The sequence below is a fragment of the Protopterus annectens genome, chromosome 13.part0, assembly GCF_019279795.1.
Source record: "Protopterus annectens isolate FY-2018-M chromosome 13.part0, PAN1.0, whole genome shotgun sequence".
Classification (NCBI taxonomy): Eukaryota; Metazoa; Chordata; order Ceratodontiformes; family Protopteridae; genus Protopterus; species Protopterus annectens.
In genome coordinates, this window is record NC_056747.1 from 476,444,491 (window position 1) to 476,462,313 (window position 17,823).

Here is a 17,823-nt window from a genome sequence, read left to right on the forward strand (position 1 = left end):
TGAGATCCAAAATTGGTCTCCAGTCCCCGGTTTTCTTTGGCACCAAAAATAGTCTTGTGTAGAATCCGGATCCTATCTGGTCTGGAGGGACTATTTGGATGACTCTCTTTCTTAGCAGCTTTTCTATCTCTAGTGCTGCTTCTTTTCTTTGACTGGGTGGAACGTCTGGAAGATTTTTTGAAGGGACGGGACAAAGATCGAAGGGGATATGACAACCTCTGGTTATAATCCTTTGTACCCAGGAATCGTTGGTGATGGTTAGCCAGGCAGAAGGGTACAAAGAGAAATGTACCACCTCCGAGGAAAGGAGTTGGGCCGCTCTTCAGGAGCGCTGGTAGGACTGACCTGGGAAAGAATCCCTGGAACCCTGGTTACGCGGACCCCCTCTGTCCCGAAAGGAGCGTCTTCCCTGTGAGTTTCCCCTCTGCCTCTGGGGGAGAACTCGGCCTGTGTGTCACGGAAAGTTTCGGGAGGAAGCACATTGAGGGGAAGAATAATGGACACCTACAGCAGAAAGGGTCTTACCGTCCTGTTCACATCTGGCCAGTGTGCTTTTAACTTTGGACCCAAACAACGAGGAGGCCTCAATGGGGGCATTAAGAAAAGAAGACTTAAAGGGTTCCATGAAGTTGCACAAGTGCATCCAGGCGTGTCGTCTCAAGACCGCAGCTGAACCCGCTGCTCCTTCTGATGCGTGAGATATCAGTCGCATAGAGGAGTTGGATATAGATTCAATGGTGGCCAGCTGAGAGGCCACTTTGTCACGGACCTCATCAGACACGGCACCAGCCAGGGTTTCAGAGAGCTCAGAAACCAGATCCCTTTGAAGCCTGGTAAAATGTGTCATATAATTCAGGGACCTGATAGCAAACTTCGCTGAAGCAAAGGTGCGCTTCCCTATCCTGTCCAGGGCCCGGGACTCTGTTAGGTGGATGGACAGTCTGGCTTTCTTCTTCTGCCAGATCCTTTTTTGTTGCAGCAGCCATCACCAAAGCATCCACAGGAAGACCTTTGGACCAATGGGGATCCGAAGCAGGAGGGGACAAAAACTTATCTGGCCTCCAGAGAATAGCTTTGACTGTATCAGGAGCTTTCCAAGCATGCTGCACGATGAGCCGGACAAGTTCATCGGCAGGTGGAGTAACCCAGGAGGTAGGGGGCCAGGCGCGAAAAGCCTGCAGAAACACAGATTCCTCAGAGGTCGGATTAGAGGATTGCCAGTCACCTCTCTGTTTCAGGATTTCGAGGATATCACCAAAGGATACCTCAGAGGGTGACCGAGGGGATCCTTCCCCCCTCATCGAAATCTGTGACTTCGGTGAGTGACTCTTCTGTGGAGTCCATGTGCTTCCTCTTACATGAACTTTTCTGGTGGACCTCCTCAGTGGGAGAAGCTGGACAAGACAGAAGAAAAGGGGATTCCTGAGGGAATATGTCCTGCGGCCCTTGCACCCGGTGTCTGCTAGATGCGACTTGTGAAACCAATGTACCAGAGGAGGGCGGAGGTATAGACAGTCCGGTATCACCAGCAACAGCTAAAGCCTTCATCAGTTGGAAGGCTGGTCCACCCGAAGAGGAGTGTATGTCTAGGGCAGGGGTCACCCCTCCCCTAAGTGGCTCAGCCTGCCGACCCGGAGTCCCTGAATGGCTGTGGAGCAGCAAACTATGCATGTCACAGCTGACATCCTGGGTCGTAGCAAAACTTTCCTGCCACAAAGCCAACTGTGGTTCCTTAGTGAGATCCATAAAGGGAACTGCAGAAGGGGAAGACTGTGCTTTATCCATAGACTTCAAAGGCAATGAAGGAGGAGAATAAGAAAGGGTCTTTGGAGATGGGTGATCACCTCCCAAGGAAAGATAGTTCCTGAGGAGTGGGATACCTCTGGCCAAGAGTACCTGGTCCACAAGACGCAACACATGTTCGGAAAGGCTTCTAGTGGACCTCACAAAGACTGAGAGAGAAACAGGCCTGTCCACAGAAGAGGCAGATTTGGTGCCCATCTCATCTGACTGCACCGAGGACAACAGTGCAGAGAGGGACTGGACTATTGTTGTCTGCACTGAAGAAGTCATCGGTGCCGAGGTCATTGTCTAAACCGACACAGGGATCAGTGCTGAAGTGGTTGTTGGTGCCGAAGCAGGAACCGACAAAACTGGAATCAACAATAACGGCATTGGTTCCGAGGAAGATCTCGGTGCTGACGTGGTCAAGGTCTGCGCCGACTGAATGGTCAGTGCCGATACAGTGGTAATGGTCTGAACCGAGGAGCCCCTCGGTGCCGATATATAGAAGGCTGCAGGAGAAGACTGAGCCGAAATCACTAATGGAGCAGAAGGCCTCGGTGACGAAGGTCTAGGCACCAAAAGTACTGGGGCTGACTGAATGAGCTCTGGAGCAGAAACTTTAGCCTTTTTAGGTTTTGTTTGGCGGGAGTCCCCAGCCGGGGACGAAGGCAAAGACTTGGCCTTAGTAGGAACATACAAAATTTTCTTATGGGCTCCAGGAAGGGTTGAGGCCTCCAACCCAGAAATAGCCTCTGAAAAGGGAGATTTTAGAAGTCCCTTCAGTATCAACTTGTTTTTCCTTTCCAACAAGGTTCTATTAGAAAAGTTCTCACAAATAGTACAGGGTGGGTCAACAGATAAATGGGACGCCCCCAAACAATAAACGCACAAAGAGTGTGCATCAGAAGTAGGTAATTTGTGTCCACAATCAGAACACCTTTTAAAACCCGGACTACCTTTCTTATCTGCCATGATAGAAAAAAGGGATAGTAGAAAGGGTACCAGCAATGGTACAAAAGAATACCCAAAGGTATGAAAAAAGGAAGATTACCAACGATGGTAGGGGAGAAATACCTCATGATAAAAGGTGTACAGAAAAGAGAAGAAAAACTCAAGAAAATATGGTCGCTAGATGCGATAGGGTAAGAGACAACGAAATAGAAACTTTTCTGACAGAAAAAGTTATATAAATGACTATTCTGACAACAAATAACTATACTTAGCTCAAGAGAAGCAGCTTGACACGACCGAATGCAATGCGGCAAACGAAATCTGAGGTAACAGGGAGAGGGGGATTATGGCTATGAGTTTAGCTCAAGAGTTTGTAGCTGACGCGAGCTTGGAAAATGGCCGGATCGATACCCATGCTTAAAGAATGAACGAGGATTAACAACATCAGATCTTGTGTTTGGCAGAGTTATAAGCACTTGTTAAAAAAAATATTTTCTTATCTTACTGCTTCTGTTTTGGATCAGTCATGGTTACAGTTTCTAATGTAAATATATATATATATATATATATATATATATATATATATATATATATATACATATACATACATATACTTTTTTTATTTCAAGTCTCCCCCTCCCCCCCCCCATTCTTTTAAGATTACTTTTTATTTTCTTTTTGTGTTAAAGGTAGGTGACGAGTCATCTTCCACTGCAGAACAGGTTTGTGGCAACAGAAAAAATGGCTGCAAATGAGATCCTTGAGGCGGGTCTATATTACAACATCGAACTAAAAGAAGTTCAAACATTGTAATATCGAGCCCTAAAGTCCGAAAGTGGAAAATAGCGAAGCCACAGCACATCGACTTTTTTCCCAGGGGAAAAAAATCGCTGGGCCGTTTTCGGGGCTTTGCTATTTCCTCCACTGTGGTGCGATCTTGGAGTTGGTATATTTAAGTGGGGGGGTGAAGCCCCCCACTTCAGTCCAGGTTTAAGGTTAATTTTCTTTTCTTTTTTTTTTTTTGTCACGGAACAGCGATTTTTTTCCCCTGGGAAAAAATCGCTGTTCTGTGCTTTCGGTTTTATTGGGTTTCAAACATAATGGTTCAATATGACAACGATCGAACTTTTGTTAGTTTGACGTTGTGATATAGACCTCCTCGAGGCTATAAGGCAGCAGATGTGTGATTGGATGTTGAGGTATGGGGGGCCTGCATTAGCTTTCTTACAAGCTTTATCAGTAATGATGCACAAGTAACTAGCAATACACTCATGGACAATTTTATGCACAGGTAACTAGCAGTGTGACTAGTCAGTTTTACTTGCCTCTTTAAAAACTAACACACAATTTTCACATTTTAAACACCTCTGGTTTTCTAGTTGGGTAATATGATTAACACATTGACAGAAAGTACAGCTGTGTAAGTAAACTTCCTGTATCAGTAGATTTTCAACTTAATCATTGTGTGAAGCTGGTTGGCTGGTCCAATCTTCGGCAGGATGCCACATAGGCTACTACAACACTGATCTAAATGATGAACATCTCAAAGTGTTGTTATTAGGGTTCTGTTAAGAAAAACAAAATCTTTGCTTACCGAATGGTACTGCATTGTTTCAGAACTAAAGCAGTAGGAAAACAAAAGCAAATATTTTAGACACAAACTGAGATTACTGAAAAAAAAAGTTTTACAAATTGGAAAATACAACTATACAGGTTGCACCCTTTTCTGACAGCAGGGAATGCAGATTAGATCTGGTGTCTAAAATGTACTATACAATTAGTAGTGATGGTAATAGAAGATTAGAAGTCCTTAGGAACTGCTCTGAAAGCTCAGTTCAATATTTCTGATGATTGCAGACACACTATTTTCTGTGCAGTCAGAATATTTGCAGAACTCCATAAAGGAGCAGTCTTTTACAACCCAACAACCTTTACTGCTCATCACAAAGGCAAAAGAATGATATATCACAAAACGTACACTAAAGTCATGGTGTGAGCTGACATCTCACATTAAATGCAAAACTCACTCTTACAGATAAGAGTGGACAAAAAAAATCTACTGTGCAGGAAAATACTTCAGAATTCCACTTATCACATTACTGTGGGTTTCAGCAACTTTCTCACAATACTATCAAAAAGAAGTTATGTCTTACCATAACGTTCCAGCTGTGTTGTCGATCTTCACTTATCCTTGACTTGTGGGTTCGGTTCTGTATCTCGGAACTGACTCATCTGTAATTCCAGATTGCGCCTTCCAAAACTCTTGAACTAAGAAGATCTTACCCAGAATTACCTCAGATCGAGTTTGCATAACATAGTCACAGATAGTAACCGATCAGAGACCATATCTGTATTCCTACAAGGAAAGAATCATTCTTACGGGAAAGATCTGTTCTACCAAGAAACCGAATGGCAGGGGGAAGGAGTGTGGCTATGTCAAGGATAAGTAAAGATCGACAACACAGAACGTTATGGTAAGACATAACTTCTTTAACCGATGTTGTCAATCTTCACTTAATCCTTGACTTGTGAGACAAAGTCCCCAGCTACCTAAATCCAGGGAGGTCTCACGGAAGAATATTCCTGAACACCATCGAGTCAAAGGACACTCCTTCCCTAGAGACCAGATCCAGCTTATAATGAGTAATAAAGCTATGAGGAGAAGCCCGGGTAGCCGCTGCACAAATGTCATAGAAGCTCTGGAATGAAAGACTAGGGAAGCAGCTACTGCCCTAGTTGAATGTGCTTTGACAGGTCCCAGTAGTTGCACTTTCTTTTTGTTATAAATGAAAGTTATACAGTCTTTAAGCCATTTTGATAAGTAACATTAGAAACAGATTTTCCCATAGACGCACAAGAAAAGGAAACAAACAACTGGTCCGATTTTATGATTTCTTTTGTCCTGTGAAGGTAAAAATGCAATTGTTTATGTACATCTAATAAATGAAGACAATATTCACCCTTGTTAGAGAAGTTGGGGTAGAAAACTGGGAGATGTATAGTCTGATTAATGCTGGTTTCTGACAATATCTTAGGCAAAAAGGAAGGATTTGTTCTCAAAGAAACCCTGTCTTTGTGAAAAATAAGGTATGGGGGTTTGGAAGATAAGGCCTGTAGTTCAGAAATCCTTCTTGAGGAAGTAGTCTCCATCAGCAATAATGTTTTCTAAGATCAAAACTTCAAATCGCACGTTGCAGCAGGTTCAAAGTGTGAACTAACTACTGAGTGAAGTACAAGATTCAAGTCCCAAGGTGCAGAAGGGTCTTTGTATGGAAGTCTGAGCATCAAGGTTCCTTTTACAAAAGCTCTGCAGACTTTGTGAGCCATCAACACTGTGTTATTCAAACCATTATGAAAATTTGAAATTGCAGCAAGATGCGCTCGAATAGTCGAGGCAGATGCTCCTGCTTCAAAAAGCAGTGTTAAGAACTCCAGGACCTTATCAACAGGTGCTGAAAAGGGGATCGATATTAGTCTTTAAAGCCCATTCTGTAAATTTTTGCCACTTACTGGAGTACGACTTTCTAGTTGAAGGTTTGTGGGAGGCTAGAACAATTCTACTAGGGACGTAAGAGGCAAATGCCTGGCAATCATTGGAACTGGAGAAGCCACGCAGTGAGCTTGAGATTCGGTAGATTCAGATGAACTAGTCCGTCCGGATGGGACAAAAGGTATGGTCCAGTGTCCAAGGTTTCCAAATCAGGTGAGGCCAAAGAAAGGGAAAACAGACCTGACAAGGCCAGAATGGGGCAATGAGAATTATTTTGTTTTTCAACTTATTGGCATTCTTTAGAAACTTAGATATGAGAGGAATTGGGGGGGGGAGCATACAATAGACTGGGGGGGGGGCAATCGTGTAGAACAGCGTCCCTCAGTGACTCCCCGAAGAGGAATTAGGGCAAAGTAGCTGCTGCACTTGTTGGTCGGGGGGATGCAAAAAGACCACAGCAGGGCTGGCCCCAGAGGCAGAATATCCTTTCCGCCACCAACGGATTGAGAGACCACTCGTGACGCACTAAGATGGTACTGTTCAGTTTGTCTGCAATCATGCTGGAGCTCCCCAGAATATGTGTTGCAACCAGAAAGCGGTCGGATGAAATTGCCCATTGCCATACTCGGAGTACTTCTTGACAAAGACGGTAAGATCTGGTTCCCCCTTACTTGTTGATGTACCAGACTACTGCCATATTGTCTGTCTGAATCGCAATTGTTCCCAAGGGGAGAGTATCTTGTAATGCCTGCAATGCTAAAAGCACTGCCCTCATCTCTAAAACACTGATGTGCAAATTGGCCTCTAGCTGGGACCAAGTGCACTGGACTATCTTTCCCAGATAACCCCCCCCCCAATCTGGGATATGTCTGTGGTCTCGATAGCTTGAGGTTGAAGAGGAACAAAGTGTCTGCCTGACAAAATTTCGCTGGAGTGAAGCCACCAACTCAAGTCTCTTGCATAAGTTGGTGATTAATACTGGATGGGACATTGGCTGATTTCAGTGATGACCACTGGAATGCCAAGAGCTACTGAAGAATCCACTTGTGGAATCTGGTCAGGGTAACTACTGTAATGGAAGCAGCTATTGATACTAGCATTTGAAGCAACAGCCTTGAGGAAACCTTTTTGCTGAGAATAATCTGAATGACTTGTGATCTGATTCTTTGAAGTCTTTCTGGTGGAAGATATGCAGTGCCTGTACTTGTGTTTAGCATCACTACTATGAATTCCAATTGCTGAGTTGGCTCTAGATGGGATTTTTTGTAGTTTATAGCGATTCCTAACAAGGAACATGTTTGAAGAACATAGTCTCTTGTCTTTAAAAGTAGATGCCTGGTAGCAGCAGTGAGGAGCCAGTCATCTAAATATGGAAACACACAAAATCCTTGCCGTCTGAAATGAGCTGCTACCATTGCCATGCATTTGGTGAACACCCCAGGGACTGTGGTGAAGCCAAAGGGCAAGGCCCTGAACTGCTTATGACTGTCTCCCAGTTGGAAGAGCAGTAATCTTTCTGGATGGCTTGTCCATTTTTATGTGGTAATATGTATCTTGAAGATCTTCTGAGCACATCCACGGAAGTATAGACTGAACCGTGGCCATCTGGAATTTGGTTTATTGAACCGATTTGTTCAACTGGCTGAGATCCAGAATCGGCCTCCAGTCCCCTGTTTTATTTTTGGCACTAAAAAGAATACTGAGTAATCTCTGAATCCTATCTGGTGTGGTGGGCCTGCTATGACACTTTTGTCGAGAGGTTTTTGACCTTCTAAGACTGCTGCATCCCTGTGACTGGATGGGATTTTCAACTGTTTGATTGTCCGAGAAAGGGATATGGTAACCTCTGGTGATGATCCTCTGCATGCAATTGTAAGTTATCTTCGGCCAGGCAGGAAAGTGCAGGGATAATCAGCCCCAAACTGCCTCAAGAGGATGGCAGTCGGGCCTCTTTTGAGGAGCGTTGATAAAAGTTACTAGGCAAAGAGTCCCAGAAACCCTGATTTTTGTGGGCCACCTCTGCCTCGAGCATGGCATTTTCCATTGTGACTTCCCCTTCTGCCCTGGGGGAATTCATGCTGCGTGAGTCTTTGGAAGGCTTTTGGGACTCTTTCTGAACCATAGCTTCCCACTTCTCTAGTTCCTGGAGTAAGACTGTTGAGTGGCAAAGTGCACGCCCATGGCAGAAATGTTTTTTCCATCCTTCTTACATCTAGCCAAGGTATGTTTAACTTTAGAGCCAGAAAGGGATGTTCTGTCCAACATCGTTCATGAAAGAAGTCTTAAATGGCTCCGCAAATTCAAATAAGCGCATCTAGGCGTGTCTCCTAATAGCTACGCCTGAACCTGCTGCCCTGTGAGCCTCATGGACGAATTATAAACATAATCAAGGGTTACTAGATAAGAAGTTACCTTTTCTCTAACCCCTTCAGCTACTGCTTCTGTCAGAGTATCTGAAAGTTCTTTCATCAGATCTCGATGAAGTCTCATGAAATGTGCCATGTAATTCTAGGACCTTAGTGTGAAGGTCAGTGAAGCATATATGCGCTTCCCAAATCTATCCATCATCCTAGACTCTTTATTAGGAGGATGAATAGTAGGACTTTCATCTGGAAGTTCCTTTTTGGTGGCTGCTTCTACCACCATAGCATCAACTGGTATTCCTTTCGCCCAATGCTGCAGATCTTGGGGAGCTAACAAAATACAGCCTGTTCTCTTCAGGGTTGGCTTGATAGAGTTAGGTATCTTCTAAGCCAGCTGAGCAATTAACTTAATCAGATCATCAGCGAGTGGGGAGATCCAGGAGGTAGAGGATCAGGCACGGAAAGCCTCTAGGTATACCGATCCCTTCAGTCTTCCTGGGAGGAAGGTTCAGCCACCCCTCTAGTTCAGGATCTCAAGAATGTCTCTGAAGGAGACTTCTTCTGTAGGTGACCCTGGGGAACCTTCCCCTTCATAAAAATCTGTATCTTCAGTGAAGGACTGCTTCCTCTTTCACTTTCTTTTCACGGGTACCTCTTCGGTGGGATGAGCCGGAGAGGTATCTGAAGAGGAGATGACTGCAGCGGTTGGATCCTGGGGCTTCAGCACCCACTGTCCCAGGGTGCAGGCTGGAGTAACCTCTGGGCAAGAGGAAGGGCGGGGCTGTAGGTCAGACGAGAGTGGTATCAACTAAATGCCCGCAGTGGACAATGCCCTCTCCATGGCTTGGAAGGCAGGCCCCCTCCCCCGTAGAGGAATGGGGGCTCTGAACTGAAATAGACTCCTTCGGAGCCAAGGTCATACCTCACCTGAGAGGCTGCCTTAGAGACTGGTGTCGAGTTAAAATGTGCCTACACCCCCGAGTGGCATGGATGGCTGACAACAACAGAGTAGAGCCATGCCCTAGGAACTGGCAATGAAGCTGTGACTCAAGGAGGTCTCTGGTTCTGACAGAACCTAAGAGCTCAAGGCTGTCTTCGGTGCCAGAGAAGAAACTCTGACCGGCACAGAGAGTCAAAACTGGGACTGTCGGCACTGAAAACTCTGAAGGCCCAGTTGGGGTTAGAGGAGAAACAGATACTGGAGTCGAGATAGCTAAGGTTGCACAGCTAGAAAGGCTAGGAACCACTGAAGTGGAGAAAACATGGTACGAAGTCTGTCTTTAAAGTAAAATTCTTTCGGTTCCAGAGAAGTTTCCAAAATAGTGGTGGAGATTGTAGTAGTAGTAACAGCAGTAGTCAGCTCTGAAGCAAGTGATACAGAAGCAGGCACCAAAGATGTATCCTTTTCCACAGTCTGTTCTGAAGAAACTGCCGGAACCAGGGATGTCTTAATTATTATAGATAACTGTGCCGAAGATGGTGTTGGCACCGAGTTGCTCCTTTTCTAAGAATGTTTTGATAAAGAGAACCAGATATGGCCTTGTCAAAAGCAGTTTTAATAAGTCCTTTAAAGATAAGCTTATTTTTCTCTCAACAGGGGCCTGGCAACTGAAGCCATGACATATGGCACAGTCTTCTTAAGAGTGCATCGGGCCCAAACAATACACACATAGGGAGTGTCTGTCGGAATTAGGTAGCTTGCATTTGCACTTTGGCATCCTTTCAAGCCAGACGTTCCCTTATGTTTTTCAGCCATCTCCAAGCACACAGACACAAGCAAGGAAGGCGGATAAAATTAAAATTTAGATTTTTAGGTTTTGATAGTTATACTAACAATGGTAGGAAAGTTTACCTCCCAGTAAAGAAGGAAAGGAATAAAGGAAACAAGAAAGAGAGGCACCAATGATGGTACGAAGAATTACCTAAATGGTAAGAGAGGGGAAAGAATATACCAACGACGGTAAGGATAAGAGAAAACACCAATCATGGCAAAAAAGCAGAGCTGGGTAATACAAATGAAAGAAATCTAGAGATTTTACTTACTGCCAAATGAAATAGCTTGCTCGAGAGCTATTTAGATAAACATGTCTGGCATTGAAAAGCGGCAGACAAGATCTGAGGTACTTCTGCAAGGAGCATTATGGGTAAGAGCTTAGCTCAAGAGTTTTGAAGGCGTGAGCTGGAATAACGGCCAAGTAGGTTCTGAGATGCAGACCTTAACCCACAAGTCAAGGACTAAGTGAAGACTAACATCATCAGATCATATCTTAACTGCCTGAATTATTCTGATGACCCCTACAACCCCAGAAATTGGAGAACTGGGTTTTCCAACAACTACTGCAGACAACTGGGGTTGAAGGACTACTCTGCTAACAAATGCATGCATGTATTATGTAAACACTGAAATATTAATAGTACAATATAAGCTTGCTGCTACATTTGGAAATCGTGCCATATGCTGCGATACTACAGAAGTAATGGCAGAACAACACAGTTCATAGAGATGATCACTGTTCTACACAGCACAACATCCTTTGTTTACAGCAGCAGTCTCCTTTTAATGCAGATACTAGTAACTAGTCCAATATGAAAACATGCACACACAGTTTCTAATACTAACATGACATAGCACTGCACTTTTGAGCTTTCCTCTCCCAGTCTACGGAATCACTCAGTCTTTCAAAAAGAAACCGACTACTTTTGTACTAAATAGGCAAGCATCATTAACCTACGTGCTGTACCAAGGACTCATTGCAAACCAGAATCTTACTCAACAGACTTAAAAATGGTCTAATACAAATATAATGTATTTACTTGTACCTTTTCTGACTTGAAAAGCAGCTGGTCTAGAATGGCTTCTGGTGTGCCAGAGATGTTTCTGCTTAGCTGCTTATTCTGCAACTGTGCAGTGGTGTGTTCTGTAGCTGAATACGTGCTAAATGTAACAGTAGTATTCTCCATTTTCTGGCTAGCTGGAACAGCATATTCGTAACTGATATTCTGTGAAAAGCAGCAGCCCTCTTGCTGATTAAAGTCTGAAACAAAGGAGGTGGATTCAGTGACCACTGGGTTTAAGGACTTGAGCTGCCCGCCCACTGTATTTGAAGCTGAAATGCCATGATGTGCAGGGCTACTAGGCAGTTGGGATACATCAAATGGCGATGTGGGAATCCCGTTCCTATTTGCATTCCCATCCACCATTTCCAATTCTGGGGATGATCTTGACTTATCAGCAGTCTGAAGAACAGTCTCCAAGTTTATATCTATGTCTCTGTTCTCACTGGTGGGGCTACACTGCCAGTTTGGCAGCAGTAGTTCCACTGAGAGGGAAGACTGTGATGCCTCATTCTACAAAATTAATAAAAAAATGCATATTAGTGAACAGCAGCAATCTTGAGTAACATCTTTTGTTTCCAACATTCAGACATGTGACTTGCATATTCAAAAAAAGCCTTTAAAAGAAGCAGTCTCAGAATTTAACCAAATGAAATGGCTCCCATCAGAACAAACAGTATAAAATCTATGTAAATTAGGAACAAAGCTTGAAAACAGATTTCACAAAACAAATCTCAACGCAAATTTCAGACATCTCAGAGACTGTACCAAATCTCCTATTAAATAGAGAAAAAAAACTTCTACGCTAACCTCCAAGAAAAACACCAACATAAACCAAAGCACTTTTGGGCATTGCTGACAACTCTTATTTACACTGGTCAACAAACCGCACCAGCACCATCAACTAACAATAATAATTACTGTTGCTCGTACGGTCAGGATAAAACAGACGAACAGCTGTGGCTTCGGTTCAAGCAGTTTTATTACACATACACACATCAGGATTAAGGCTTAGTAACTTAATCTTATAAACAGACTGACTACTACACTCATACATGTTAACACTCTGGCTGTTCTCTCAAAATGCCACTACCACCCGCACGTGCTCACTATTTATATATACATATACATCCTCCCTCTTTGAGAAACAGATTATACACTAAATGACAGTATTCACCGACATGCAATTACACAGAAATGATCCCTTGACATGCAATTATACAGAACTAATTATTTGACATGCAATCATACAAAATTAAACATATATAAAACAATCATGTCCAGGTAGTTGTGTATTTTACACTACGTCTAGAAATACAACCTAATAGTGTAACATAAAAATCAGAATTGGCTCTAGCAACGGGGACTGTCTTCAAGGAATGTTCAACTCTGGGGACATATGGGACATCATCAGGAATGGGAATGGATACTAAGACATATTCTTCACTATGAACATTGTCTGGGTTGCTCTGAGATCTAGAGTTTATATCATAGGTAGGCTGCTGAGATATCGATTCAGACACCGGAAGAAGATGCCTGTGGTTTCCCCTGTATTCTATACCCTCAGATTCCACTAAGTAGGATATCGGCTCGGCACATATACCTCTCACTTGACCAATTAGATCAAAGCCTTTTGCCGTTTGCATCCTCACTCTCTCTCCTTCAATAGACAAAGGAATCTGCTCATTTTATCATAGCTGGACGTCTGAAAGGAATGCTTCTTAAACAGTTGGGCTTTGATTATGCTAGTGTTTTTAGCATTAAGCACCTACAGACTAGAACTGATTGGCAAGATTGTTCTGGTTTGCCTAGATAGTCTCTGAGTAGGCGAGCCAAGTAGGTTGCCACGAGGTATATTTCTGAGCTTAAGTATATTCAAGAAGATATCGGTATTGTCATGCTTTGACCTCTCTAGTAATTGCTTTATGCTCTGTACTGCACATTCAGCCAGGCCATTTGACCGTGTGTATTCCGGACTACTAGTAACATGGATAAAGTCCCACTCTTTTGCAAATTTCTGTAATAATTGACTGGTAAACTGGGTACTGTTGTCAGAAACAACTTTGTGCGGACTACCATGGACTGAAAAATGACATTTCAACTTAGTAATAACAATACTGGACATTAGGTTAGGTAGCAAACTGATCACAAACCAGTTCAAATAAGAGTCTGCCAACACTAAGTAATACTGATTGTTCCAGTCAAATGTGTCAGTGGCTACTGCTGACCAAGGTATTTCAGGAATATGGCTTAGATGAAGTGGTTCTTTTTGCAAATACGGTTTAGTACTGTTCCATACTGAACAGGATGAAACCACTTTATCAATGTCTTTTGACAGAGAAGAGGCCAAAATACTAGCCCTCTCGCCCTTCTTGATAGCTTCGGAACCTAGGTGGCCATGATGCAATATATGAATGTGTTCATGTAAGGAAGTAGGAACAATAACTTCAGGACTTTTGAAAATGATACCATCTTCCATCAGCATCTCATCTCTGTATGGAAACTAAGGTTGTACTTCTGGCGGCACACAAGATTGCTTTGATGGCCATCCGGTATTGATGAAGTGGTTGAGGTTCTGCAAAATTGGATCAGTCTTTGTATAATCTTTTAGCTAATCAAGATTCGTGGTAAAAAATGTACGCACTTCCATGACATCAAAGTCATAATTCTCTGCATCAAGCTGTTCTTTGCTATTTCTGGGCAATCTGGATAAGGTATCAGCCAGATAAAAAAGTCTGCCTTTTGTATAGACCATTTTGAAGTTGTATTTTTTGTAGTCTGAGCATCATGCTTTGTAGTCTTCCTGGAGCTGTATGCATAGGCTTCATTAAAATAGCGACTAGAGGTTGATGATCAGTTTCTATTTGGATAGCTCAGCCATAAATACAATCATGGAACTTCAAACATGCGAACACAATTGCGAAAAGTTCATTCTCAATTTGAGCATACTGCATTTCAGTTTGGATAAGAGTTCTAGACACACAGGCAACTGGTGTGCCCTCTTGAAGAATAACTGCACCAAGACTGAACTTTGAAGCATTACAGGAAAGAACTACTGGTCTGTGGATATCATAGTATCTCAATGTATGTGGGTTGGCAATTTGCTATTTGAGGTTATCAAATGCTCTCTGGAGCTGTTCCAACCATGACCAGGCAACATTTTTGCATGTCAGCTCTCTCAAAGATGCTGATAATGCATTAAAGTCACGGATAAATTTGCCCAAATAGTTAACTATAGCAAGGAAACTCTGTAGGGCTTGGACATTGTCTGGAGCTGGCATCTCAAGAACGGCTGCTTTGTTTGGAAGGGTCTGGTCGTAAGCCTGTACTGGTAAATAAATGACCTAGATAAGTAACTTCTGGAAGCCTGAAATGACATTTCAGAGGATTGAGCTTCAAGTTTACTTAATCCACTCTGTAAAGAACTTTTCTGTCATGCTCTGCTTTTCCATTAACTCCAACCAGTAAATCATCCACTATTATAGCACACGGATAACCGAAAAAATTGCTCCATTGCACGCTGAAAGATTTCACTGGCAGAATTTATTCAATAAGGCATTCTGAGAAATCTGTATCTACCAAATGGTGTGCTGAATGTAGTCAGTAATGAAGATTTACGATCAAGCATTACTTGCCAAAATAAACTGTTTGCATCCAAGACAGAAAAAACAGTGGCACTTGGCATGAGGACGGCAACCTCCTTGACTATATGTATAGAATGATGAGGTGTCCTGCCTTGTTCAAGTCTCTTGGGTCAATGCACATTCTGATTTCATCTCAGCTTTTCTTATGAGCAACTACCATGGAAGACACCCACTCAGTTGGTTCTGTGACTGGATAAATCACACCTTGCTGCACCGTCTTATCTAACTGGACCTTAACTTTGTCCTGCATAGTTTCTGGAACTCTCCTCGCTGGTCTGACTACTGGACTGACCTCTGGATCTACTTTCATTAAGTACACAACTGGAAGTTTGCCCAGCTTGTCGTTGAACACATCAGCATTATCTGAGAAAATAGCATCAGTGAAGCTGGAACTAGGACATGTGCTTACATGATAGACTTCTTTGGTAAAAGAAAGCAGTTTCATTCTTAAACTGTCTCTGAGATCTAATGGTGATTGCACAGGTCTTCTGACTACATAAAACTGCAAGCTGTAATTGTTCTCAGCCAAATAGCTTGAAACCACAACTGAGCCTTTGGTTTGAATCTCTTAACCTTCATAAGCAACAAGTTTTGCACAATTAGTCAAATTATGTATGTTGTTCACCAGCTCTTACTCTAGCAAATGTTTCTGCTGACATCACATTACACTTTGAACTGGTGTCTACTTTCAGCTCTGTGGGTTTACCATTGATCCAGAACAGTACAAAACACTTTCTTTGCCAGCAAATCTACTGCATTAACCTTTTCACCGACCACTGATAAACCCTCTACATAGAAAGTAGGGATGCAGCTTTCTACATGATCAATTGCTTTTTTGAGCGACCTTTCTTAATAACTGAATAAGGCTTGCTTGGTTCACAAACCTTTGAAAGTGGTTCCATTTTTTTACACTTGTGGCATTATTGAACAAATGGTAAGCACGTCTCTCTTTCAGACTCATGATTGGCACCAAAGTTACGACCGTTAACAATAAGACTTGACTTGGGGTTTGCTGACTCACCCGTATACTGCACTAAGCATGTCTATTTTGCTGAGCTAGTCTTGGAACTTGCTAGAAAGTTAGAGGTCCTCACTGGAAAACCTGCAGGGGCTGTAGCTACCATATGCTTAGGCCTGCTTCTGCTAGCCACGTGCTGCATGCTGTCAACACTTGCTCTAGAGGCTGCTAAGACCATGCTATCACTTGCAAGCATACTTGTCTGCCTTTCTGTGAGCTCATGGATTTGACAAATCTCTATAGTTTTGCTCAATGTTAAATCACTGTCACGAAGCAAAATCTTTCTCACTGCAGCATTATTAACACCACACACAAGCCTGTCCTTATTAACTCATCTTTCAAATGACCAAATCTGCACATTTTAGGTCTTTTGTATAAAATAGGTGCCTCTTGTCAAGGGGTTGAACATTTCTATAAATTGACATTTCAAGCACCCCGGGTCCTCTCTTGACTCAGCCGATACAACAATATATATGGCGGTTTTCCCTCTCTCCTGCATACAGAAATGAATGCTCTCTTTCAATGGCTTCTGATCCTGCTACGTTACTCAAAATAAATGCCCTCGTACGTGCATCATCGTGAGAAAAAGCTGCTTGTATGAAAATATCGTATTCCTGCTCAAATACTCTCCAATTCTCTGCAGTATTATGATCAAACACAAGTGGACTGGGTCTGCGAAATGCCTCTGCCATGCCAACATACAGTAGTGAAGGTGCTTGAAATTATGTACGAACACACACACACATTATATATATATATATATATATATATATATATATATATATATATATAATGCCAAAACTTTATGCCCGAACTTGTAATTTATGCCTTGCAAATAACTGCACTTTGCCAAATAAATCTCCGTAGCACAAAGACACTTTAAAATCACTGTACTTTACGAAACCACCCTTTATCAATGTAACAAAATACTTCAAAATTACTGCACTTTGCGAATAACTGCACACAGCACAAGAAGCTCAGAGTAAGAAACACTTCAAAATGAATGCACTTTGCAAAATAATTCTGTACAGTGTAAGAAGCACTTTGAAATGGCAGCACTCTGTGAATAAATGTACACAGCACAAGAAACTTTTCGAAATGGCTGTACTTTGCAAAATAACTGTACTTTGCACACAGCAAACTCTTTGAAATAATTGCACCGTAATAAAGCACACGCTCTGCAAACACTTTGCACATTTATGTTTTGAATGGCTTTGGTTAATGCGAAATAGTAGCTTATGCCCAAATATGGTTGTTTACTAAAAAAAAATGCAGCTTGCTTTTCTAAGCATATTTTGCCCTTTTATTATACTCTACATACCCATTTAAACTCATCATTAATACTGCATTTTGTGCCTTTTGTTTGATTAAGTTTTGTGCTACTCATTTGATTAATGTGTTTTTGTGCCTTATGAATGCTTCGTATAGTTTTCTTTGCAAAATAAATAATTTGTGCAAGTGCTGGTTACCTGAAGTTTCATTTCTGGCCTTTTTAAATCGGTTCTTTATCACCCAACCTGCTCAATATACCTTCACTGTCAACTCTGCATCTCATGGTTTGAAGACGTTGCAATCAATCTCGGTTCTGACACCATGTCAGCTCGTCCCATCAGGATAAGACAGATGAACAGCTGTGGGTTCGGTTCAAGCAGCTTTATTATGCACAAACACATCAGGAATGAGACTTAGTAACTTAAACTTATAAACAGACTGACTACTACACTCATACATGTTAAC

At 42.5% G+C, this 17,823-nt stretch overlaps 1 protein-coding gene across 1 annotated transcript in view; it reads right to left on the reverse strand.

Moving 5' to 3' along the window:
- Positions 1 to 17,823, reverse strand: part of LOC122787919 (heat shock factor protein 5-like) — a 683,173-nt gene that overhangs the window by 348,263 nt on the left and 317,087 nt on the right. Inside the window, exon 4 of the mRNA XM_044054845.1 lies at positions 11,410 to 11,937. Within this exon, the coding sequence (XP_043910780.1) occupies positions 11,410 to 11,937 (528 nt within the window). The remainder of the gene's footprint in view (positions 1 to 11,409; positions 11,938 to 17,823) is intronic.